Source organism: Pseudophryne corroboree, chromosome 8 (genome assembly GCF_028390025.1).
Source record: "Pseudophryne corroboree isolate aPseCor3 chromosome 8, aPseCor3.hap2, whole genome shotgun sequence".
NCBI classification, from domain to species: Eukaryota; Metazoa; Chordata; class Amphibia; order Anura; family Myobatrachidae; genus Pseudophryne; species Pseudophryne corroboree.
In genome coordinates, this window is record NC_086451.1 from 296208930 (window position 1) to 296233844 (window position 24915).

Consider the following 24915-nt stretch of genomic DNA (forward strand, 5'->3'; position numbering starts at 1 on the left):
CGGTGTTTGTGTCGGCCACTAGGGTCGCTAATCTTACTCACACAGTCAGCTACCTCATTGCGCCTCTTTTTTTCTTTGCGTCATGTGCTGTTTGGGGAGGGTTTTTTGGAAGGGCCATCCTGCGTGACACTGCAGTGCCACTCCTAGATGGGCCCGGTGTTTGTGTCGGCCACTAGGGTCGCTAATCTTACTCACACAGCTACCTCATTGCGCCTCTTTTTTTCTTTGCGTCATGTGCTGTTTGGGGAGGGTTTTTTGGAAGGGACATCCTGCGTGACACTGCAGTGCCACTCCTAGATGGGCCCGGTGTTTGTGTCGGCCACTAGGGTCGCTTATCTTACTCACACAGCGACCTCGGTGCAAATTTTAGGACTAAAAATAATATTGTGAGGTGTGAGGTATTCAGAATAGACTGAAAATGAGTGTAAATTATGGTTTTTGAGGTTAATAATACTTTGGGATCAAAATGACCCCCAAATTCTATGATTTAAGCTGTTTTTTAGTGTTTTTGGAAAAAAACACCCGAATCCAAAACACACCCGAATCCGACAAAAATAATTCGGTGAGGTTTTGCCAAAACGCGTTCGAACCCAAAACACGGCCGCGGAACCGAACCCAAAACCAAAACACAAAACCCGAAAAATTTCAGGCGCTCATCTCTAGATTAAATACCCCTGTTGATCTGGCAGGGAAATCCCTCATATACCCAAGTACAAACAATTCTGTTTTTGGAAGGGTTAAAATTCACAAGGGTGGGTTTGTGTCATGAGTAGTTGCTAGGACAGATAAATGTGCCTGTTTTAACTGAACCCAACATTCACTTTTCAAGGGAGTAGCTTCAAGCTAGGAGTGGTCCCATCTTCTACTTCATGTGGCCTCCCCACTCAGATCACCCAAAACCTCACAATAAAATTATTTCGTTTTTTTGGCTTTTTATTCTTTTTTATTTACTTGAAGTCAATCTGTGCATCTCATAATTGTATGTCTTGTTTTTTACCTTTGTATTTCTTTGCAACTTAACCTTGGAGTTTTTTTCTCAATGCATCCTAAAAGTGTATTAGCATTATCTCTGTGCTCTATGAATTCACGTGCTTAGAGAGGCCTATGCTACATGTGTATAATAATGGTGGATTTTGTAAGTGTGATTTGTCTGATGAACACAAGAGCGCTGTTCTAATACTCTTTGTGGTGGCAGCTTGAATAAAACCCATGTCCTGACCGCCCATCTGCATCATGTTGGCTCATCTGAGCGCAGACTGGGACGTGGTGCTGAGACAGACGCCTCCACCAGTTTTTACATAATTTCGCACAGCTGCTGTGTACAAAGATGCAGCAGCTCTGCCATTAGCATCCAACTCTGAATTAGCCCCTAAGTGGTTGGAAAAGATCATGTTATAGTTCTATTATATTCTGCTCTGTAGCACAGCCAGTAAAGTTAGAGAATGTTCCAGTGTATGGAATGGGGCTTAACGCACCAAGGGGTTTATTCATGAAGCAGTGAAAACTGTGGAGAAGTGAGCCAGTGGAGAAGAACCAATCAGCATTGAAGTAACATCTATAATCTGCATACTATAAAATCATACAGAGCAGCTGATTGGTTGCCATGGGCAACTTCTCCACTGGCTCACTTCACTCTTTTCACTGTTTCATGAATAGACCCCCAAGTGTTACGATGTCACTCACAAATATTAAAATGTAGCAAATATTGATATTAAAAAGTACTTCTTAAAGTGTATAAATTACTGACAGACAACAGGAGTCATGTTGAGGGCAAAAAGAATATTTATGAGAATACAGCCCTACATAGATCAGGGAACCGGTCGCTTGAATTCTCTTGACTTTTGAATATGCCCATAAAATGGCAGACTATTGGATAGTCTCACAAGATGGATGCCTGTGGTTGACAGGAATACATTTGTCTCTTACAATTTTCAGCATAAAATACGTTCATAAAATATCCACACGTAAATGTAATTACAAACTGCACATTTAATCTCAGGTGCAGAAAATGAGTTAACTATTTTTTTTTTCTTTCAAATTTATTTTCTCTCTATAAAGGACAATTTGTTCTGATACAAGTTATATTTTAACCATCATTCTGATTGTGAACAAATAATGAGCATGGGAGCCGTGCCAATAAGAATATGTCCATATGTTATAATAGAAGGCTACTGAAGAATAGATAAAAAGGTATTATTTGGCTGTTCATGCAAACGAGGTCAGGCAATTAAAAGAAGCCATGCAGAAATAAAGAGTTGTTTGATGCTGTCTGTATACAGCCTCTGAACTGATACTGGAGAACATGGTACATATACCAAAGAGAAAGGCTTTGACTATGTTTTCAGGAGAGCAGATTCATCATAATTAATTAATGTGACTTCTTCTCAGTGTGAAAAGTCAATAGTAAGCTATTGACTGAATCACACCTTCTATACATGCCGAGGACAGGTCATGTTTGTATAAGATACAAGATACCTGCTAGGCTGCTAGCACCCTGCCTGTATATACAAGACAGATGGTGAAGACTTAGTCATTTTCTCACATTAATGGATTTCCTCTTAATGGAAATAAAACACAACATGAATGTGCAATTGCAATTATGTTATTGCACATCATAATGGGGGAATCTGTCATCTAAATTATATATATATATATATATATATATATATTGTTCAAAAAAAGCTGCGGCACTCGAGGTCCTAAGAGAAGTCAGTTGTATTACAACTGACTTCTCTTAAGACCTCGAGTGCCGCAGCTTTTTTTGAACACTATTGGAATCTATACTGAGGGCACCAGGGCAACGTTTGGATTTAAAACTGAGTGCCGGGCTGTTGTTACCGTGTATATATATATATATATATATATATATATATTTATTTTAACAAGACTCATTCTTATAGGAGATGTACCCATCATGGGGCTCTCATTTTGCACATGTCTTAAGCTGAACTATCCTGAACACCTAATAGATGCACAGGCACTGAGTATTTATAAGTATTTATAAGTAACGGCGAAGGCAAGTGTTAAGTCCGTGACTTTTTTTTATTTTAAATCTGTTAGTAATCAGGATTGTTACATGCTTCTTTACTGTAGTTTGACGGAAACGGAGATACAGAACAGAGATTCATACGCCAACTAATACATAGTACACACAATAAAAATTAGAACCGTTGTAACCTTCCACCGGATACATATGATGCAATGGAACTATACTGTATATACCACTACAAGGAATAAGGAAGGACAATAGGTCAGCTATTGTATATCCACAGAAGGTTTAGTCAATGCATAACCCTTGCTAGATGGATCAAGCTTTACACCCCTTCCCCCAGCCCAGGCCTGTGTTAAGTCAGCGTCTAAAAAGACGACTTAACATTAAGCTATATTCGCTTAGTGTGTCCCAAATCCCAGTCCCAGGACCTTCTAACAGTGCATGTTTTCCAGATCTCCATATTGGTGCACAGGCATATGTCCCAACATCTGGAGGTGGTAATGCGTGACTACCTTGTGTCCAAAAAGTGGCGTGACCTATTGGGAGACTGCAATTGCAAGCCATGCCCCCATTTTCTGTCACTGTGGGGGCATGCCCAGTGCTCTTTGAGCTGCCGGCATGCCCCCAATCCCTCTGTCTCCCATGAATAGATGCTGTGTGCATTCAAGTGACAGGAGCCTCCCAACTGTTCCTCCCCCACTACCACAGGACAATGCGGACTGCGGGTGGGACAATCCCCAAAAAAGGGACTGTCCTGGGTAAACTGGATATTTGGGCGGTATGTGCACAGGTGTATTCATTACTGTAGACACATTTTAAAATATCCACAGTTGGTTTAAAATGATGGGGGCTATCTAATAAGCCTTGGAAAGACACAGAGATAAAGTACCAGCCAATCAGTTCCTAACTGTCTTTTTTTAAACACTGGGGGAGATGTACTAAGCCTTGAAAAGTGATAAATTTACTCAATGATAAAGTACCAGTCAATCAGCTTCTAACTGCCATGTCACAGGCTGGGTTTGAAAAATGACAGGAGCTGGTTTGTTGGAACTTTATTACCGTGCAATTTATCACTTTTCAATGCATAGTACATCTGTGACATGGCAGTTAGGAGCTGATTGGCTGGTACTTTATCTCCATACACTTCTCCATGCCATACACCTAAAGATGTATTGTCCTATCTGGTAACGTATGGGAGCAAATGACAATTTACCATTTGCTCCCAAACACTGAAGAACAGACAAAAATGGTCAATCAAATTGGCTAAATTTATTCTGTTTAACCACTGTTTTAGTCAGTTTTCTGACATTTTGGAGCAAATGGTCAATTGTCATTTATTCCCATACATTACCAGATTTTCCTTCCAACCAGCAAGATCAGACAATAAATCTTTAGGTGTATGGCCATCTTAAGGCTTAGAAAATAGACACCTCAGTCACTTGTGATACTGGGGAGATCTGTAAAACATGCAGTTAGGGGTCCCTGAGGACTGCAGTTGGGAAACACTGTATTGTCTGAATATGTGAAGTTACAGTATCACATCATCTCAGTGATAATCAATGATATCATGTATATTCCATAGGATGGAAATGACCCTGCTGCATTTCGCATGCATCTTGCATGCCTCGGAAGAGACACCAGGCCAAACTGCCCATGGGCATATTACTGACTGGTGTTAAAAATCATGCTATTGGTTCTAATGACACAATGACCAGGTGTGCTTGGGAGCAGCAACAATTATTGTGAGTAAATAGAGCAGGCAGCTTCTTATGGATGCTGTCAGCTCTATTTAATTGTATTCACTGAAGGGAGCGTAAGGGGGAGGAGTGTCAATAGAGGTACTGTATGAACAGAGGTGACATATGTCTTATTTATATATTTTTTTTAATCAAATCTTCTTAGTCGAACCATCTTACATGTAACAACCTGAAATGTTCTATGATACAGTGCGCAGCCTCCACCCTGAGCGGGTATGATCCCTGTCTGCTAAGCAGATTTATGCTTTGATATTTGTACTGTATACTTGTCCCCACATAGGGTTTTTTCTGTTACATTTTTATAAGTACATAGAGGTCTCTCTCCCTGCATATGTACTATCGGCATGCATGAGGATTGAGGTTTCTGCCATGGAGCAGTGTGAGCTGTGAATTGGAATATCCTGATGGGCTGCCGAATTATACTACACGGGATGTAGTTGGAATCCCGGCAGTCAAAATACCGACTCTGGAATCCCGATTGCCAGAATACCAGCAGTGCCTTCACAGCTATTCTCACTCCTGGGTGCCAATGACACCCATGGAGTTGGAACAGAACCTGTGGCGAGCGAAGCGAGCCACCTAGCCTGCAGCGTGGTGAGAATACCGAGCACGCAAGGGGCTTCGTTCCGCTTGACCCTCTTCCGGCATTCTGGCGGTCGGGATTCCGGCATTGGTATTTTGACTGTCGGGATTCCGTACCCAACCCATACTATACACAGCAACCTGCACCTGCTTGTGGATAAAGACACAGGTGGTTTTAATGTAAGTTAAGCCACTTTTAAAGGGTTCCAGTTTGTAGCTGCCGGAACACTGAAAGTTTCTGTTTAAAAGTACATCTACGTATCACCATAATACTGTATTAGATTCCACCACTGAGATCTATCACTTTCTATGTGCTTGCATTGCATGTTGGTGTGGTGTGGTGTACACCTGTGATAGATCTGGCTTGCAGGAATCAGCTAGCGCAGGCCTGGCCAACCTGTGGCTCTCCAGCTGTTGTAAAACTACAATTCCCATCATGCTTTGCCACAGTTTTGCTATTAAGGAATGCTAAAAATGTGGCAGGGCATGCTAGGATGTGTAGTTTCATAACATCTGGAGAGCCACAGGTTGGCCAGGCCTGAGCTAGCGCATGTGTTAATCATTTTAACGATTCAGCATTGTTTTAGTATACAGGTTGATTGATTGTTTATTTAAAAAAGGACAAGTGATACGTTCATTAACATGTAATAAATAACCTGTATTGATAAACAGCTATTCACTTTACTTTTTCCCTGAATTTTGTGTGGTACATCCAGTAACAAATATGAGTTATAGCAATTTACATTTATAGCACATACCATAACCAGTGAGGCAATGACTATAGATTTAAAAATACCCCCCAATCAAATGAGATTAGGCTGTTAATGAAATCTGAATAAAAACTAGGTTAATGGTTATGATAAATGTACATTTTTAAGATAAACAACTGAATTTATCTCTCTAAAAGCTACTGTACTAATTAGTAGTTAATATTAATAATAATATTTGGTCAAATAAACAATTAAACTGGGGTTGGCCACCCCAGAAACACTGATAACAATTAACACCCAGAAACACTGATAACAATTAACATAGAATTGTGAGTCACTGTTACAACTGTCATAAAACAAGATACCAAAAGTGAGACAAATGGGCTCCAGGCCCGACAGTAGTCCTTGGCCTTTTTACACCCCCCAAGTACAGTTTTCGTACTTACGCCATACTTGCCTACCTGACCCTCTCCATGAGGGAGAAAATGCTCTGTTCCTGGACTTTCCTGGTAATGTATGATTGCCATCACCTGTGGTGAGCTAGTTAATTGATAAGAAAGGTGTTTCACCACAGGTGATGGCAATCATAAATTACCAGGAAAGTCCAAGAACAGAGCATTTTCTCCCTCATGGAGAGGGTCAGGTAGGCAAGTATGACTTACGCCCCAGGCAGTGCATAACAGTTGTACTATGGGCCTAATTCAGACCTAATCGTAGCAGCGAATTTGTTCGTAGATGGGCAAAACCATGTGCACTGCAAGGGGGGAAGATATAACATGTGCAGAGAGAGTTAGATTTGGGTGGGGTATATTCAAACTAAAATATAAATTGCAGTGTAAAAATTAAGCAGCTAGTATTTACCCTGCACAGAAACAATATAACCCACCCAAATCTAACACTCACTGTACATGTTATATCTGCCCCCCATGCAGTGCACATAGGGGGTAATTCAGACCTGATCGCTCGCTAGCAGTTTTTTGCAGCACTACGATCAGATAGCTGCTGCCTTCAGGGGAGTGTATTTTAGCTGTGCAAGTGTCCGAACGCATGTGCAGCCGAGCGGTACAACTAAACTTTGTGTAGTTTCTGAGTTGCCCAGAATTTACTCAGCTGCTGCGATCACTTCAGCCTGTCCGGGGCCGGAATTGACGTCAGACACCCGCCCTGCAAACGCTTGGACACGCCTGCGTTTTTCCAACCACTCCCAGAAAATGGTCAGTTTCCACCCACAAACGCCTTCTTCCTGTCAATCTCTTTGCGATTGGCTGTGCGAATGGATTCTTCGTAAAACCCATCGCACAGCAACGATCCACTTTGTACCCGTGCAATGCGCCTGTGCATTGCGGTGCATATGCATGCGCAGATCTGACCTGATTGCAGCGCTGCAAAAAACGCTAGCGAGCGATCAGGTCTGAATTACCCCCATGGTTTTGCCCATCTGCTAACAAATTTGCTGCTACGATCAACTCTGAATTACCCCCTATGAGTCATCACAAACGTATCGTAAGCAACAGACATCTAAGACCCTATTATAAGTATAACTTCATCTCAGCAAATATTTTCTGTTAACGTAAAGTTTTAAAATGTCAGTTTTGAAATGGACAGAATAACTTGTGAGGTGATATCATTATTGGCTCCTTATCTGAAATTGTCAGTGTTCCTCTGGGATAAATGAAGATGAGAATTAAAGCATTAAGTTAACCTGCTCCAGGCAGTCTAATTATTACTAAAGGACAGTAGAATGTTGCTAACCAGGTGTCTGCATGCTAATCTAATGTGATCACTGACAAGGCTTTAAAATCCAAATTAAAAAATATTTTTCCATGTTTAACCCTTATCGTTAACTGAAAAGTAAGAGCATCATTATCGAAGCCTTGTATTTAATTGTTATAAAATAAATTAAACTGGTTGTCCACTTTTACCTTCAGTGCTGACATTTTACTTTCCTGCACCCCATGCTGACAGCTCTCCATGCAGGGGAGCTCAGCATAGGTTATGGTGGCGGTTACAGGACTACTTTGGGGAACTAAATAATCTGGTTTGTCGAGAAATACTCATCCCATTTAAGGTACAACCAGTAAAAAACGACATGTCTCATAGCCTATAAGAGAAGTTGTAGTCATTAAATTTCATCAGTAGTTCCAACCAAACATCATCACCTTTGACAATATCATATCATCTTAGGTCCATAATAAAATAAAGCACCGCACCAAATAAATGTTTGCAGACTTATTAATGACTTTTGAATGTTGCACCTCCTAGTAAAATATAACCCCGCAAATTAGAAGGCACAAAGAAACAGAAGAAGATGAGATCATTACTTACAGCAATCAGCTGGTAGGAGTTGTTCATCATGGCTATCAGCATGTTAAGTAATACAACCAAGGAGATCACATTGTACGTTCCAAACATAGTGGCTCCAACAAATTCCGTGAACTCGTGGCGTGCTTTCACATTGGTGACATACAAGTTCAGGAGACCAAATACTGACCAGAACAAGGATTGCAGGGTCTCAAAAAGGCTGTAATATAAGAAAAGAACATGCTCTGCATCAGTTCATGTAGAACAGGTACAAAGAAACGGAAGTCACCCCAAAATAAAAAACCATTGGTGTATTTTAGAGGTCAAATAAGGAATTGTATTGTTTGACTCTTTGGCAACACCTTAATCATTCAAAATGTTCTCCTAATTGTGATGGTACACTGATAGATCATTGCCCCCTGCCCTTTTTGTGCAAAAGAACTGTTCCCCTTAAGCCAGGATTTTTTTGCGGTTATTGCTAATATCTTTTGACACAATAGATTAAATAGATTGTAGCATTGTAAGCTGTGAAATATGGGTTAAGTAAACTGGATTGTACATTTGGTTTGGATTTAGACATTGTGTTTAACATCATTAAAAAAAGAAGGGTAAAACCTAAAACAAAAAAAGAGCTTTGTTCATTAAACACGTTTATACAAATAGCTTTGCCTCAAATCCTGGTAGGCTATGGTGTACAAATTAATTATAATGGACCTGAAGTGTGAGAACACTTCTCTGCTTAATATAAACTGCAAGTTCCAACATGCACCACTAATATTTCTATGGGACAGCTTAGAGTATAGTAGCGTACATAAAATGAGTCAAGCTTAAAGGCTGGTAGGATCATGAAAATGCATTGATTTGTAAATGCATGCAGTAATTTGCCATTTGGACCTCTATGGTCATGCCTTTTTGTATTGCTTAGGCAAATGTCTGCAGCATTGTAGTGCAAGATGAGGTGTGTGTCTCATGTAGACATAGCCAGCAGCAATGAAGCAGGCTGTGTGTCATTGCAGGATTGTATAACTGAGTAACAAGGTGAAAAAACCTTTAGAACAGGATGCTCGGTTATGCCATAAGGACAACAGTCCTTTAAAGCATATCCTCCAAGTGAACTTTTGTCCAGACTGTCCCGCAGCTCTCTACGGTGAGAGGGTGATGTGCACACATGTCGCTGCATCTTTTCTGCCCTTTTGTTTAATTGAGTGGGTTTGAGCCCACCACCACCATCCTCTGTTCTTACTCTGAGGCTCTGGCACCCTGAGCATCCTCTGCATTGCCCATCATGGCACTGTGGTCTGGGGTCTCCCTTACGTAGCACTAATATTGTGTCATGTGTGCTCTCAGACATGTGACTAAGCGCTGAGGAAGTGCTGCAGGCAAGCACCCTGCGAATAACGGTGAGGGACAATCCCGATTTCATCCTGCAGGGAAGTGAGGGAGATGGTATCGGAGGAGTAAGGGGGCTGGCGTGTAAGAACATGTTTTATAAATTTTAAATGAAATGCAGCTGTATTTAATGCAAACTGGACGTTTGTGTGCATTACAGCTGAAAATGTACCTGCCAAAATGGCCACCACCTGATTGGAGGCATGCTAGAGGTCCGACTGGACCTCTAGTAACAGGAACATGATGCAGGAGCTCACAGTGCTACCAAGAAGTGCTGGGACCATGCTCACCATCCGTCGGTTGGGAGAAAAAGGGAGGGAAGGTGGTGGCACCAACCCCTGACAACGAGCTGTGAGAATTGGGGAAGACTCGGGCACCCTGTTCGTCTCTCTCTGCTGGACATCGGGCTCTTCCTGCTCATGCGTGAATGTAATAGCCTGCGAGTTGCAGGCAGACTCAGGATTTCGTCAGTTATGGTAAGCATCTAGATTTAAAGCTGCATTATTTTAAAAGTCCAGACCAGGTTGGTTTTGCCTTTTAAGTTATGCAGTTTAAATCTAGCAGATAAATTTTTCAGAAATCCTGCTATTACATTTATCCTGGCATGTACAAATAGTAGGCCTTTTGCGCTTGCTTTTAAAGAGGCCTCCCCATTTAGAGCTGCCACCAGAAATTTCCCCAGCTGGAGCATGCCCAGGCATTGTAGGGAAGTCATTCAGGCACGTGGAGACCACACACACTACTGAGCCTCATTTTGACTTGTTTTAAGGACATTACATCAAAGTTGGATCAGCATGTAGTGTGTTTTTCCACTTTATTTTTGAGGGTGACTCCAAATCCAGACCTCCATGGGTTAATAAATTTGATTTCCATTGATAATTTTTGTGTGATTTTGTTGTCAGCACATTCAACTATGTAAAGAACAAAGTATTTAATAAGAATATTGCATTCATTCAGATCTAGGATGTGTTATTTTAGTGTTCCCTTTATTTTTTTGAGCAGTGTATATATATATATATATATATATATTTATTGGGGCAAAAAAGTATTTGGACAGCCACCGATTGTGCAAGTTGACCCACTTAAAAAGATGAGGGAGGTCTGTCATTTCCATCATAGGTACACTTCAACTGTGAGAGACAGAATCTGAAAAAAACAACAACTACGAAATCACATTGTATGCTTTTTATACAATTTATTTGTATATTCTTGCAAAAAATAAATATTTGGACAATCAAAAAGTTTAACTCAATACTTTGTAATGTAACCTCGGTTGGCAATTACAGAGGTCAAACGTTTCCTGTAGTTCTTGATCAGGTTTGCACACACTGTAGCAGGTATTTTGGCCTACTCTTCCATGCAGATCTTCTCTAGATCTGTTATGTTTTGGGGCTGTCGCCGGGCAACACGGACTTTCAACTCCCTCCACAGATTTTCTATTGGGTTGAGGTCTGGAGACTGGCTAGGCCACTCCAGGACCTTGAAATGCTTCTTATGGAGCCACTCCTTAGTTGCACGGGCGGTGTGTTTTGGGTCATTGTCATGCTGGAAGACCCAGCCACGTTCCATCTTCAATGCTGTTACTGAGGGCAGGTGGTTTTTGCCCAAAATCTCACGATATATGGCCCCATTCATCCTTTCCTTAATAGGGATCAGTCGTCCTGTACACTTTGCAGAAAAGCAGCCCCAAAGCATGATGTTTCCACCCCCATGCTTCACAGTGGGTATGGTGTTCTTGGGATGCCATTCATCATTCTTCTCCCTCCAAACACGGCGAGTGGAGTTTATACGAAAAAGTTAAATTTTGCTCTCATCTGACCACATTACATTCTCCCAATCCACCTCTGGATCATCCAGATAGTCACTGGCAAACTTTAGACGGGCCTGGACATGTGCTGGCTTAAGCAGGGGGACCTTTCAGGCGCTGCAGGATTTCAATCCATGATGATGTAGTGTGTTACTAATGGTAACCTTTGTGACTGTGGTCCCAGCTCTCTTGAGGTCATTGACCAGGTCCCCCTGTGTAGTTCTGGGCTGATTCCTCACCGTTCTCAAGATCATTGATACCCCACGAGGTGAGATCTTGCATGGAGCCCCAGGTCGAGGGAGATTGTCAGTGATCTTGTATTTCTTCCATTTTTTAATAATTGCGCCAACAGTTGATCTCTTCTCACCAAGCTGCTTGCCTATTGTCGAGTAGCTCATCCCAGCCTTGTGCAGCTCTACAATTTTGTCCCTGAAGTCCTTAGACAGCTCTCTGGTCTTGGCCATGGTGGAGAGGTAGCAGTCTGACTGTTTGAGGGTGTGGACAGGTGTCTTTTATACAGATAACCAGTTCCTACAGGTGCCAGTAATACAGGTAACGAGTGGAGGATAGAAGAGCTTCTTCAAGAAGTAGTAACAGGTCTGTGAGAGCCAGAAATCTTGCTGCTTGGTAAGTGTCCAAATATTTATTTTCCACAAGAATATACAAGTAAATTGTTTAAAAATCATACAGTGGGGTAAATTTACTAAGGTCCCGATTTTGACCGAGATGCCGTTTTTTCATCAAAGTGTCATCTCGGTAATTTACTAAACTCAAATCACGGCAGAGATGAGGGCATTCGTATTTTTTTGGAAGTAGTTGTAAAAAAATACGAATGAATACACCATCGGTCAAAATACGCCAGCAAATTAGTAGAACTCGGTAATTTACTAAAAAGTGCAAATCTCCAAAGAGGAAAACACTGCCGTGAAAAATTACAAATCGCAAAAAAGTGCTAAAAAAAAGCAGACCTGCTTTTTATATTCGTGATTGCATAGGCATGCAGGGATCCATGAGATCCGTGCATGTCTATCAGTGGGAAGGCGTGGGAAAGTGTTTTTTTTCAAAAAAAAAAAAAAAATTGCGTGGGGTCCCCCCTCCTAAGCATAACCAGCCTCGGGCTCTTTGAGCCGATCCTGGTTGCAAAAATATGGGGAAAAAAATGACGGTGGTTCCCCCATATTTAAGCAACCAGCATCGGGCTCTGCGCCTGGTCCTGGTTCCAAAAATACGGGGGACAAAAAGAGTAGGGGTCCCCCGTATTTTTAAAACCAGCACCGGGCTCCACTAGCTGGACAGATAATGCCACAGCCGGGGGTCACTTTTATATAGTGCCCTGCGGCCGTGGCATCAAAAATCCAACTAGTCACCCCTGGCCGGGGTACCCTGGGGGAGTGGGGACCCCTTCAATCAAGGGGTCATCCCCCCCCAGCCACCCAAGGGCCAGGGGTGAAGCCCGAGGCTGTCCCCCCCCATCCAATGGGCTGCGGATGGGGGGGCTGATAGCCTTTTGTGATAATGAAAAGATATTGTTTTTAGTAGCAGTACTACAAGGCCCAGCAAGCCTCCCCCGCATGCTGGTACTTGGACAACCACAAGTACCAGCATGCGGCGGAAAAACGGGCCCGCTGGTACCTGTAGTACTATTACTAAAAAAATACCCAAAAAAAGACAAGACACACACACCGTGAAAGTAAAGATTTATTACATACATGCACACAAACATACATACATACATACTTACCTTATGTTCACACGCAGGTCGGTCCTCTTCTCCAGTAGAATCCAAGGGGTACCTGTTGAATTAATTCTACTCACCAGATCCAGGGTCCCAGGGTCCGCGGGGCAACCATTTGTAATCCAGGTACTTGAATAAAATAACAAAACGGAGAGCCGAGCCACGCACTGAAAGGGGCCCCATGTTTTCACATGGGACTCCTTTCCCCGAATGCCAGAAACCCACTCTGACTGATGTCTAAGTGGGTTTCTTCAGCCAATCAGGGAGCGCTACGTTGTAGCACCCTCCTGATCGGCTGTGTGCTCCTGTACTGTCTGACAGGCGGCACACGGCAGTGTTACAATGTAGCGCCTATGCGCTCCATTGTAACCAATGGTGGGAACTTTCTGCCCTGCGGTTGACCTAAAGTGACGTCACCGCTGAGCAGAAAGTTCCCACCATTGGTTACAATGGAGTGCATAGGCGCTACATTGTAACACTGCCGTGTGCCGCCTGTCACTCAGTACAGGAGCACACAGCCGATCAGGAGGGTGCTACAACGTAGCGCTCCCTGATTGGCTGAAGAAACCCACTTAGACATCAGTCAGAGTGGGTTTCTGGCATTCTGGGAAAGGAGTCCCATGTGAAAACATGGGGCCCCTTTCAGTTCGTGGCTCGGCTCTCCGTTTTGTTATTTTATTCAAGTACCTGGATTACAAATGGTTGCCCCGAGGACCCTGGGACCCGGGATCTGGTGAGTAGAATTTATTCAACAGGTACCCCTTGGATTCTACTGGAGAAGAGGACAGACCCTCGTGTGAACATAAGGTAAGTATGTATGTATGTTTGTGTGCATGTATGTAATAAATCTTTACTTTCACGGTGTGTGTGTCTTGTCTTTTTTTGGGTATTTTTTTAGTAATAGTACTACAGGTACCAGCGGGCCCGTTTTTCCGCCGCATGCTGGTACTTGTGGTTGTCCAAGTACCAGCATGCGGGGGAGGCTTGCTGGGCCTTGTAGTACTGCTACTAAAAACAATATCTTTTCATTATCACAAAAGGCTATCAGCCTCCCCATCCGCAGCCCATTGGATGGGGGGGACAGCCTCGGGCTTCACCCCTGGCCCTTGGGTGGCTGGGGGGGGGGACCCCTTGATTGAAGGGGTCCCCACTCCCCCAGGGTACCCCGGCCAGGGGTGACTAGTTGGATTTTTGATGCCACGGCCGCAGGGCACTATATAAAAGTGACCCCCGGCTGTGGCATTATCTGTCCAGCTAGTGGAGCCCGGTGCTGGTTTTAAAAATACGGGGGACCCCTACTCTTTTTGTCCCCCGTATTTTTGGAACCAGGACCAGGCGCAGAGCCCGATGCTGGTTGCTTAAATATGGGGGAACCCCTGTCATTTTTCCCCCCATATTTCTGCAACCAGGATCGGCTCAAAGAGCCCGAGGCTGGTTATGCTTAGGAGGGGGGACCCCACGCAATTTTTTTTATGATTTTACACTGTTTAATTTAAAAAAATAAAATAAAATGAACCCCAGCACGGATCACACAGATCCGGCCGAGATTCATTTTTAAAAAGTCGGCAGTGTTTTGCTAATCACTGCCGTAAAAAACTGAAAAAAATAACGAATGACATCGACATCGGAAAACCCGAAAAGGCAAAATACGGCAGCTTAGTAAATCTGTCGTAACAAATTCAAAAAGTTGCAGTTTTACACTTTTGATGTCATTCGTGATTATTCTCCCACCAAATCGGGAGAATTACGAATGTTAGTAAATATACCCCAATGTGATTCCCTGTTTTTTTTTCCAGATTCTCTCTCTCACAGTTGAAGTGTACCTATGATGGAAATTACAGACCTCTCTCATCTTTTTAAGTGGGTCAACTTGCACAATCGGTGGCTGTCCAAATACTTTTTTGCCCCACTGTGTGTATGTATATATATATATATATATATATATATACACATATATATATATATATATACACACACATATACATACATAACAAATCATCCACTCCATATATACAGTATATATATATATATATATAAAGAATGGACCCAGAGAGCGCTAAAGATAAACACACAATTGTCCAGAGTAAGAGTCCATAAACAACTCGTATGGAAAATGCCCCAATGATGTGTTCTTATCGGACTTGATTTAATCCCCAACCTGGGGTAAAGATGTCATTCTGATTTGGGTTCAGCCAAAAAAGATCCTCCTGTAACGATACCCTCTCATCAAGGATGTAGACACCCAAAACAATTCCAGTGCCAATGCCCACTGTTGGCACTAGAGAGAGAGGATCACTGCAGGCACTTATGATTATATGTGCTTCCTGATCCCTTGTGAAGTGTTTGATCAGAGGTTCCAAAATTTACCCTGTTTTTTTTTTTAATTACAATATTGGGATTACGAGATTCATGACATTCTCCAGACCAGTAAAAGTGACCAACCTTGTGATTAGGTAAACATTTTCTTTGCCTCATTTGAAATTCATTGTGGAGGAAATTATATACATCCACTCCAATATATATTGTGATTTTACCCGAGGAAGTCCGATTGAGGGACGAAATGCGTAGGGTTTAAGGTGACTAGGATACCTTGATTACATTTGGGAGCCCCTACCACCGAGCTTACATCCTAGGGTGGTTGGTGGCACTTACTACATCTGCCCTGATGTATACAGGTATTTGGTTCCTTGAAACACCTGAGTGATAATGTGAAATCAATCTGGCAATGTATTTTTAAATGTTGGATGTTTTAACATCAACACATTTTTATTAATCTGAGGCCATTGGCCAATTATTTTGGGTGTCTACATCCTTGGTGAGAGGGTATCGTTACAGGAGGATCTTTTTTGGCTGAACCCAAATCAGAACTACATCTTTACACCAGGTTGGGGATTAAATCAAGTCCGATAAGAACACATCATTGGGACATTTATCATACGAGTTGTTTATGGACTCTTACTCTGGACAATTGTGTGTTTATCTTTAGTGCCCCCTGGGTCCATTCTTTGTCTACAATTCCATTGTTCCTGTTAACAGGGGTTCTACTGTGAGGTGCTGCTTCCAAAAAAGCGCATGATAAAGATCTTTTGTTTGTTTTATATATATATATATATATATATACTGTATATATGAAGTGGATGATTTGTATCACATTACTTCAGATCAGCCACTGTCATAAACAAGCTGTCTTGGACGCATTTACTGCTGAGCTGTGAATAACTTAGTAAAACTGTGAGCTCAGCATCCTGCTTGTCACGGGTGAGTGGCCTGCCATTTTCACTTAGACATCTTTGGAGTAGCACTGCAAGAGGTTGATATTTTGTGTTGTTTATCTGCTCACTTTGCTTGGAACAGTTTGTGTTCTGCGGATTTAGAAACAAGGTTCACTTGTCGGCACGTACATCTTCTCCTTAGAAACTGCTATCTAAAATGACAATGGTCTGTAGAGACATCCTACATCACGTTATTTCATAGCCATTAATAGGGGACAACATAATTTGTCAGGAATCAGCCTGTGTCTGTACAGATTGCATGGACACTCCTTAGCCCCTCCCCTGTTCATAGTAAGTAAGGTTTCCTCATGCAAGTAATCAAGTCTCAATTGAAAGATCTGCACAAAGGAGGCAGCCAAGTCAAAGCAGCAACAGGACCTGTTTATAAACTGCAGGACCACAACTGCAAATAATAAACACATATACACGTTCGTGTCACATTATAATGACCACCAGCTCACAGCCAGAGTAACCGCCGCGTGCAGCACGGACAGCAGCTAGACGGGCTGAACTATCATTATAGACACACGTCTAGTAGCCCCGAGGTTCATTTTGATAGTGAGTTGCTCTACTGTGGCGTGTCGGCAGAGGCGGATTGGCCATAGGGTTCACAGGGAAGATTCCCGGTGGGCCGACGCACCCGTGGGGCCTGTTTTGTTTGAGGACATGTGGTCCTATTTATAGACATAATGAATAAGATGCCAAACAATTTGCATATATGAAAATTACTTTGCCACTTAGCCTGTGATTGCAGATGATCTAGTGTATGCTCTGTCTGTCTGCTTGGCTGACATATAAGATTGAGTGAATAGTGATTGGGATACGGTTGGTGTAATAAGCAAGAAAATATATCTTTCTAAAGAATTATATAGTTTCCTAAATTCTAAAGGTGTATCATCTAATGTGCTCATGATATTTAATTTTATTTCCTTTTAACTTCCCCTTGATGCTAGACATCCCCACTATCTGGAAAGTCTTGGGGGGAGGGAGCTGCTGCCATGGCCAATGGCTAGACCTTACACCTCTGGTGTTGCCCAAGTGGGGCCACTAGTACAATTATTTTCCAGGGCCGCTTTTTGTTCCCAATCCGCCCCTGCGTGTCGGTCAGCCCTCACGCACCTTCGTAGCCGACGTTCACCTCTCACATCAATTGCACGCAGTGTGCTCTGCCGTTTCCATGTCGGTTCTTATGCACAATGATGCCATTTGTCCAGTCATGATACACCTTCACCACAGCAGCATGCAAACTGCTCTGTTTCAGAAATACTGCCACCCTTGGCCCGACAGATGATAATTATCCCTTTTTGCAACTCAGTAAATCACCCCTTTTACCCATGACAGCATCGAGTGATATGTGTGCAGATGGCCTATCACACACCTTATATACCCACCAAGCCAGCACACAACATGTGACATACTTCATGGGCTACATTCTGCCGAAGTCAAATGTACAAGGTGGTCATAATAATGTGACTTAACCGTGTATTATATTCTGTATATAGTGCTGCAATAGTTGTTATTCAAGGACTGATAGCAGACAAGTTAGTAATTGGCAAGACGATTGCACTGCGGTATGTACTAGAGATGAGCGGGTTCGGTTCCTCGGAATCCGAACCCGCCCGAACTTCAGGTTTTTTTACACGGGGCCGAGCGGCTCGGATCCTCCCGCCTTGCTCGGTTAACCCGAGCGCGCCCGAACGTCATCATCCCGCTGTCGGATTCTCGCGAGGCTCGGATTCTATATAAGGAGCCGCGCGTCGCCGCCATTTTCACACGTGCATTGAGATTGATAGGGAGAGGACGTGGCTGGCGTCCTCTCCGTTTAGACTAGAGTACTAGAGAGAGACACAAATTTTGGGGAGCATATTATTAGGAGGAGTACTACTTGCTGCTGATAGTGTGACCAGTGACCAGTGCCACCAGTTTAATTAATCCGTTCTCTGCCTGAAAAAAACCGATACACAGTGTGACACAGTCACATACCATATCTGTGCTCAGCCCAGTGTGCTGCATCATATGTAATACTGTATATCATTATCTGACTGTGCTGAGTGCTCACTGCTCACACAGCTTAATTGTGGGGGAGACTGGGGAGCAGTTATAGCAGGAGTACATATTTTAAGTACAGTGCACACTTTTGCTGCCAGAGTGCCACTGCCAGTGTGACTGACCAGTGACCACTGACCACCAGTATTGTGATTGTCTGCTGACCACCAGTATATTGTGATTGTCTGCCTGAAAAAGTTAAACACTCGTCGTGTGGTGTTTTTATAAACGCATGCTGCAGACAGTGTCCAGCAGGTCCGTCATTACATAATATATACCTGTCCGGCTGCAGTACTAGTGTGATATATATATATATTTTTCTCTAACGTCCTAGTGGATGCTGGGGACTCCGTCAGGACCATGGGGAATAGCGGCTCCGCAGGAGACAGGGCACAAAAGCAAGCTTTTAGGATCACATGGTGTGTACTGGCTCCTCCCCCTATGACCCTCCTCCAAGCCTCAGTTAGGTTTTTGTGCCCGGCCGAGAAGGGTGCAATCTAGGTGGCTCTCTTAAAGAGTTACTTAGAAAAAGTTTTTAGGTTCTTTATTTTCAGTGAGTCCTGCTGGCAACAGGCTCACTGCATCGAGGGACTTAGGGGAGAGATTTTCAACTCACCTGCGTGCAGGATGGATTGGATTCTTAGGCTACTGGACATAGCTCCAGAGGGAGTCGGAACACAGGGCTCGCCCTGGGGTTCGTCCCGGAGCCGCGCCGCCGACCCCCCTTGCAGACGCTGAAGATGAAGAGGTCCGGAACCAGGCGGCAGAAGACTCTCAGTCTTCATCAGGTAGTGCACAGCACTGCAGCTGTGCGCCATTGTTGTCAGCACACTTCACACAGCGGTCACGGAGGGTGCAGGGCGCTGGGGGGGGGGCGCCCTGGGCAGCAATGTATAATACCTGTATGGCGAAAAATACATCACATATAGCCCTTGAGGCTATATGGATGTATTTAACCCCTGCCAGATATCTAAAACTCCGGAGAAGAAGCCCGCCGAAAAGGGGGCGGGGCCTATTCTCCTCAGCACACAGCGCCATTTTCCCTCACAGAAAGGCTGGTGGGAAGGCTCCCATGCTCTCCCCTGCACTGCACTACAGAAACAGGGTTAAAACAGAGAGGGGGGGGGCACTGATTTGGCGATATGTATATATATTAAAATGCTATAAGGGAGGAACACTTATATAAAGGTTGTCCCTGGATAATTATAGCGTTTTGGTGTGTGCTGGCAAACTCTCCCTCTGTCTCCCCAAAGGGCTAGTGGGTCCTGTCCTCTATCAGAGCATTCCCTATGTGTGTGCTGTATGTCGGTACGTGTGTGTCGACATGTATGAGGAAAATATTGGTGAGGAGGCGGAGCAAATTGCCTGTAATGGTGATGTCACTCTCTAGGGAGTCGACACCGGAATGGATGGCTTATTTATGGAAATTACGTGACAATGTCAACACGCTGCAAGCCGGTTGACGACATGAGAGGGCCGGCGAACAAATTAGTATCTGTCCAGGCGTCTCAAACACCGTCAGGGGCTGTAAAATGCCCATTTACCTCAGTCGGTCGACACAGACCCAGACACGGACACTGATTTCAGTGTCGACGGTGAAGAAAAAAAAAAAAAACGTATTTTCTTTTAGGGCCACACGTTAAGGGCAATGAAGGAGGTGTTACATATTTCTGATACTCCAAGTACCACAAAAAAGGGTATTATATGTGAGGTGAAAAAACTACCTGTAGTTTTTCCTGAATCAGATAAATTAAATGAAGTGTGTGATGATGCGTGGGTTTCCCCCGATAGAAAATTATTGGCGGTATACCTTTTCCCGCCAGAAGTTAAGGCGCGGTGGGAAACACCCCTCAGGTGGATAAGGCGCTCACACGCTTATCAGAACAAGTGGCGGTACCATCTACGGATAGGGCCGTACTTAAGGAGCCAGCTGATAGGAGGCTGAAAAATATCCTAAAAAGTATACACACACATGCTGGTGTTATACTGCGACCAGCGATCGCCTCAGCCTGGATGTGCAGAGCTGAGGTGGCTTGGTCGGATTCCCTGACTAAAAATATTGATACCTTTGACAGGGACAGTATTTTATTGACTATAGAGCATTTAAAGGATGCATTTCTATATATGCGAGATGCGCAGAGGGATATTTGCACTCTGGCATCAAGAGTAAATGCGATGTCCATATCTGCAAGAAGATGTTTATGGACACGACAGTGGTCAGGTGATGCAGATTCCAAACGGCACAAAGATGTATTGCCGTATAAAGGGGAGGAGTTATTTGGGGTCGGTCCATGGGACCTGGTGGCCAGGGCAACTGCTGGAAAATCCACCGTTTTTTACCCTAAGTCACATCTCTGCAGAAAAAGACACCGTCTTTTCAGCCTCAGTCCTTTCGTCCCTATAAGAGTCATATCTGCCCAGGGATAGAGGAAAGGGAAGAAGACTGCAGCAGGCAGCCCATTCCCAGGAACAGAAGCCCTCCACCGCTTCTACCAAGTTCTCAGCATGACGCTGGGACCGTACAGGACCCCTTGATCCTACAAGTAGTATCCAAGGGGTACAGATTGGAATGTCGAGAGGTTTCCCCCCTCGCAGGTTCCTGTAGTCTGCTGTACCAATGTCTCCCTCCGACAGGGAGGCAGTATTGAAAACAATTCACAAGCTGTATTCCCAGCAGGTGATAATAAAATTACCCCTCCGACAACAAGGAAAGGGGTATTACTCCACACTATATGGTGGTACTGAAGGCTAGGTGAGACCTATTCTAAATCTGAAAAATTTGAACACTTACAAGGGTTCAAATCCAGATGGAGTCACTCAGAGCAGTGATAGCAAAGAACAAGGGGACTATATGGTGTCCCGGGACATCAGGGATGCTTACCTCCATGTCCCAAAATTTGCCTTTTCTCACCAAGGGTACCTCAGGTTCGTGGTACAGAACTGTCACTATCAGTTTCAAGACGATGCCGTTGGATTGTCCAAGGCACCCCGGGTCCTTACCAAGGTAATGACCGAAAGGAGGATTCGTCTTCAAAGAAAATGGACGACCTCCTGATAAGAACAAGGTCCAGAGAACAGTTGGAGGTCGGAGTAGCACTATCTCAAGTAGTTCTACGACAGCACGGGTGGATTCTAAATATTCCAAAACCGCAGTTGTTCCGACGACACGTCTGCTGGTCCTAGGGATGATTCTGGACACAGTCCAGGAAAAGGTGTTTCTCCCAGAGGAGAAAGCCAGGGAGTTATCCGAGCTAATCGGGATCCTCCTAAAACCAGGAAAAGTGTCAGTGCATCATTGCACAAGAGTCCTGGTAAAAATGGTGGCTTATTACGAAGCGCTTCCATTCGGCAGATTTCACGCAAGAACTCTTCAGTGGGATCTGCTGGACAAATGGTCCGGATCGCATCTTCAGATGCATCAGCGGATAACCCTATATCCAAGGACAAGGGTGTCTCTCCTGTGGTGATTACAGAGTGCTCATCTTCTAGAGGGCCGCAGATTCGGCATTCAGGATTGGATGCTCGTGACCACGGAGGCCAGCCTGAGAGGCTGGGGAGCAGTCACACAAGGAGTGTGATCAAGTCTGGAGAATTCTCTCCACATAAATATACTGGAGCTAAGAGCAAATTTATAATGCTCTAAGCTTAGCAAGACCTCTGCTTCAAGGTCAGCCGGTATTGATCCAGTGGGATAACATCACGGCAGTCGCCCACGTAAACAGAAAGGGCGGCACAAGAAGCAGGAGGGCAGTGGCAAAACTGCAAGGATTTTTCGCTAGGCGGAAAATCATGTGATAGCACTGTCAGCAGTGTTCATTCCGGGAGTGGACGACTGGGAAGCAGACTTCCTCAGCAGGCACGACCTCCACCCGGGAGAGTGGGAACTTCATCGGGAAGTTTTCCGCATGATTGTGAACCGTTGGGAAAGACCAAAGGTGGACATGATGGCGTCCCGCCCGAACAAAAAATGGGACAGGTATTGCGCCAGGTCACGAGACCTTCAGGCGATAGCTGTGGACGTCCTGGTAACACCGTGGGTGTAACAGTCGGTGTATGTGTTCCCTCCTCTGCTTCTCATAACCAAGGTATTGAGAATTATAAGACATAGAGGAGTAAGAACTATACTCGTGGCTCCGGATTGGCCAAGAGGGACTTGGTAACCGGAACTTCAAGAGATGCTCACAGAGGACTAATGGCCTCGGGAGCTAAGAAGGGATTTGCTTTCAGCAAGTACCATGTCTGTTCCAAGAGGAACCGTGGCATCGGCCTTTAAGAAAGGACCTGCTCCAGCAGGGACCTTGTCTGTTCCAAGACTTACCGCGACTGCGTTTGACGGCATGGCGGTTTGAACGCCGGATCCTAAGGGAAAAGGCATTCCGGAAGAGGTCATACCTACCCTGGTCAAAGCCAGGAAGGAGGTGACCGCACAACGTTATCACCACATGTGGTAAAAATATGTTGCGTGGGTGAGGCCAGGAAGGCCCCACGAAAAAATTTCAACTAGGTCGATTTCTGCACTTCCTGCAAACAGGAGTGTCTATGAGCCTCAAATTGGGGTCCATTAAGGTTCAAGTTTCGGCCCTATAGATTTTCTTCCAGAAAGAATTGGCTTCAGTTCCTGAAGTCCAGACGTTTGTCAAGGGAGTATTGCATATACAGCCCTTGTGTGCCTCCAGTGGCACCGTGGGATCTCAACGTAGTGTTGGGATTCCTCAAATCATATTGGTTTGAACCACTCAAATCTGTGGATTTGAAATATCTCACATGGAAAGTGACCATGCTGTTGGCCCTGGCCTCGGCCAGGCGATTGTCAAAATTGGCGGCTTTGTCTTACAAAAGCCCATATTTGATTTTCCATTCGGGACAGGGCAGAACTGCGGACTCGTCCCCAGTTTCTTCCTAAGGTGGTGTCAGCGTTTCACCTGAAACAACCTATTGTGGTGCCTGCGGCTACTAGGGACTTGGAGGACTCCAAGTTGCTAGACGTTGTCAGGGCCCTGAAAATATATATATATATATAATTCCAGGACGGCTGGAGTCAGAAAGTCTGACTTGCTGTTTATATTGTAGGCACCCAAAAAGCTGGGTGCTCCTGCTTCTAAGCAGACTATTGCTCGTTGGATTTGTAGTACAATTCAGCTTGCACATTCTGTGGCAGGCCTGCCACAGCCAAAATCTGTAAATGCCCATTCCACAAGGAAGGTGGGCTCATCTTGGGCGGCTGCCCGAGGGGTCTCGGCTTTACAACTTTGCCGAGCTGCAACTTGGTCAGGGGCAAACACGTTTGCTAAATTCTACAAATTTGATACCCTGGCTGAGGAGGACCTGGAGTTCTCTCATTCGGTGCTGCAGAGTCATCCGCACTCTCCCGCCCGTTTGGGAGCTTTGGTATAATCCCCATGGTCCTGACGGAGTCCCCAGCATCCACTAGGACGTTAGAGAAAATAAGATTTTACTTACCGATAAATCTATTTCTCATAGTCCGTAGTGGATGCTGGGCGCCCATCCCAAGTGCGGATTGTCTGCATTACTTGTACATAGTTATTGTTACAAAAAAAAATCGGGTTATTATTGTTGTGAGCCATCTTTTTTAGAGGCTACTTCATTGTTATCATACTGTTAATTGGGTTCAAATCACAAGTTGTACGGTGTGATTGGTGTGGCTGGTATGAGTCTTACCCGGGATTCAAGATCCTTCCTTATTGTGTACGCTCGTCCGGGCACAGTACCTAACTGAGGCTTGGAGGAGGGTCATAGGGGGAGGAGCCAGTACACACCATGTGATCCTAAAAGCTTGCTTTTGTGCCCTGTCTCCTGCGGAGCCGCTATTCCCCATGGTCCTGACGGCGTCCCCAGCATCCACTACGGACTATGAGAAATAGATTTATCGGTAAGTAAAATCTTATTTAATTTTATCTCATTATCATCCAGTCTATATTAGCAGCAGACACAGTACGGTAGTCCACGGCTGTAGCTACCTCTGTGTCGGCAGTCGCTCGTCCATCCATAATTGTATACCACCTACCCGTGTTTTTTTTTCTTCTATCTTCTTGATACTAGTAGCTTACTTTAGGAGTCTGCAGTGCTGAGTCTGACAGACAGTGTCCAGCAGGTCCGTCATTACATAATATATACCTGTCCGGCTGCAGTACTAGTGTGATATATATATATATTTTAATTTTATCTCATTATCATCCAGTCTATATTAGCAGCAGACACAGTACGGTAGTCCACGGCTGTAGCTACCTCTGTGTCGGCAGTCGCTCGTCCATCCATAATTGTATACCACCTACCCGTGGTTTTTTTTTTCTATCTTCTTGATAC

At 44.1% G+C, this 24915-nt stretch overlaps 1 protein-coding gene across 2 annotated transcripts in view; it reads right to left on the reverse strand.

The window, feature by feature from the left end:
• TRPC5 (transient receptor potential cation channel subfamily C member 5) overlaps nucleotides 1-24915 on the reverse strand; it is an 829680-nt gene that overhangs the window by 93912 nt on the left and 710853 nt on the right. For both annotated transcript variants that reach the window (XM_063937327.1, XM_063937328.1), the window contains one exon: nucleotides 8367-8562. In XM_063937327.1, coding sequence (XP_063793397.1) covers nucleotides 8367-8562 — 196 coding nt within the window. The remainder of the gene's footprint in view (nucleotides 1-8366; nucleotides 8563-24915) is intronic.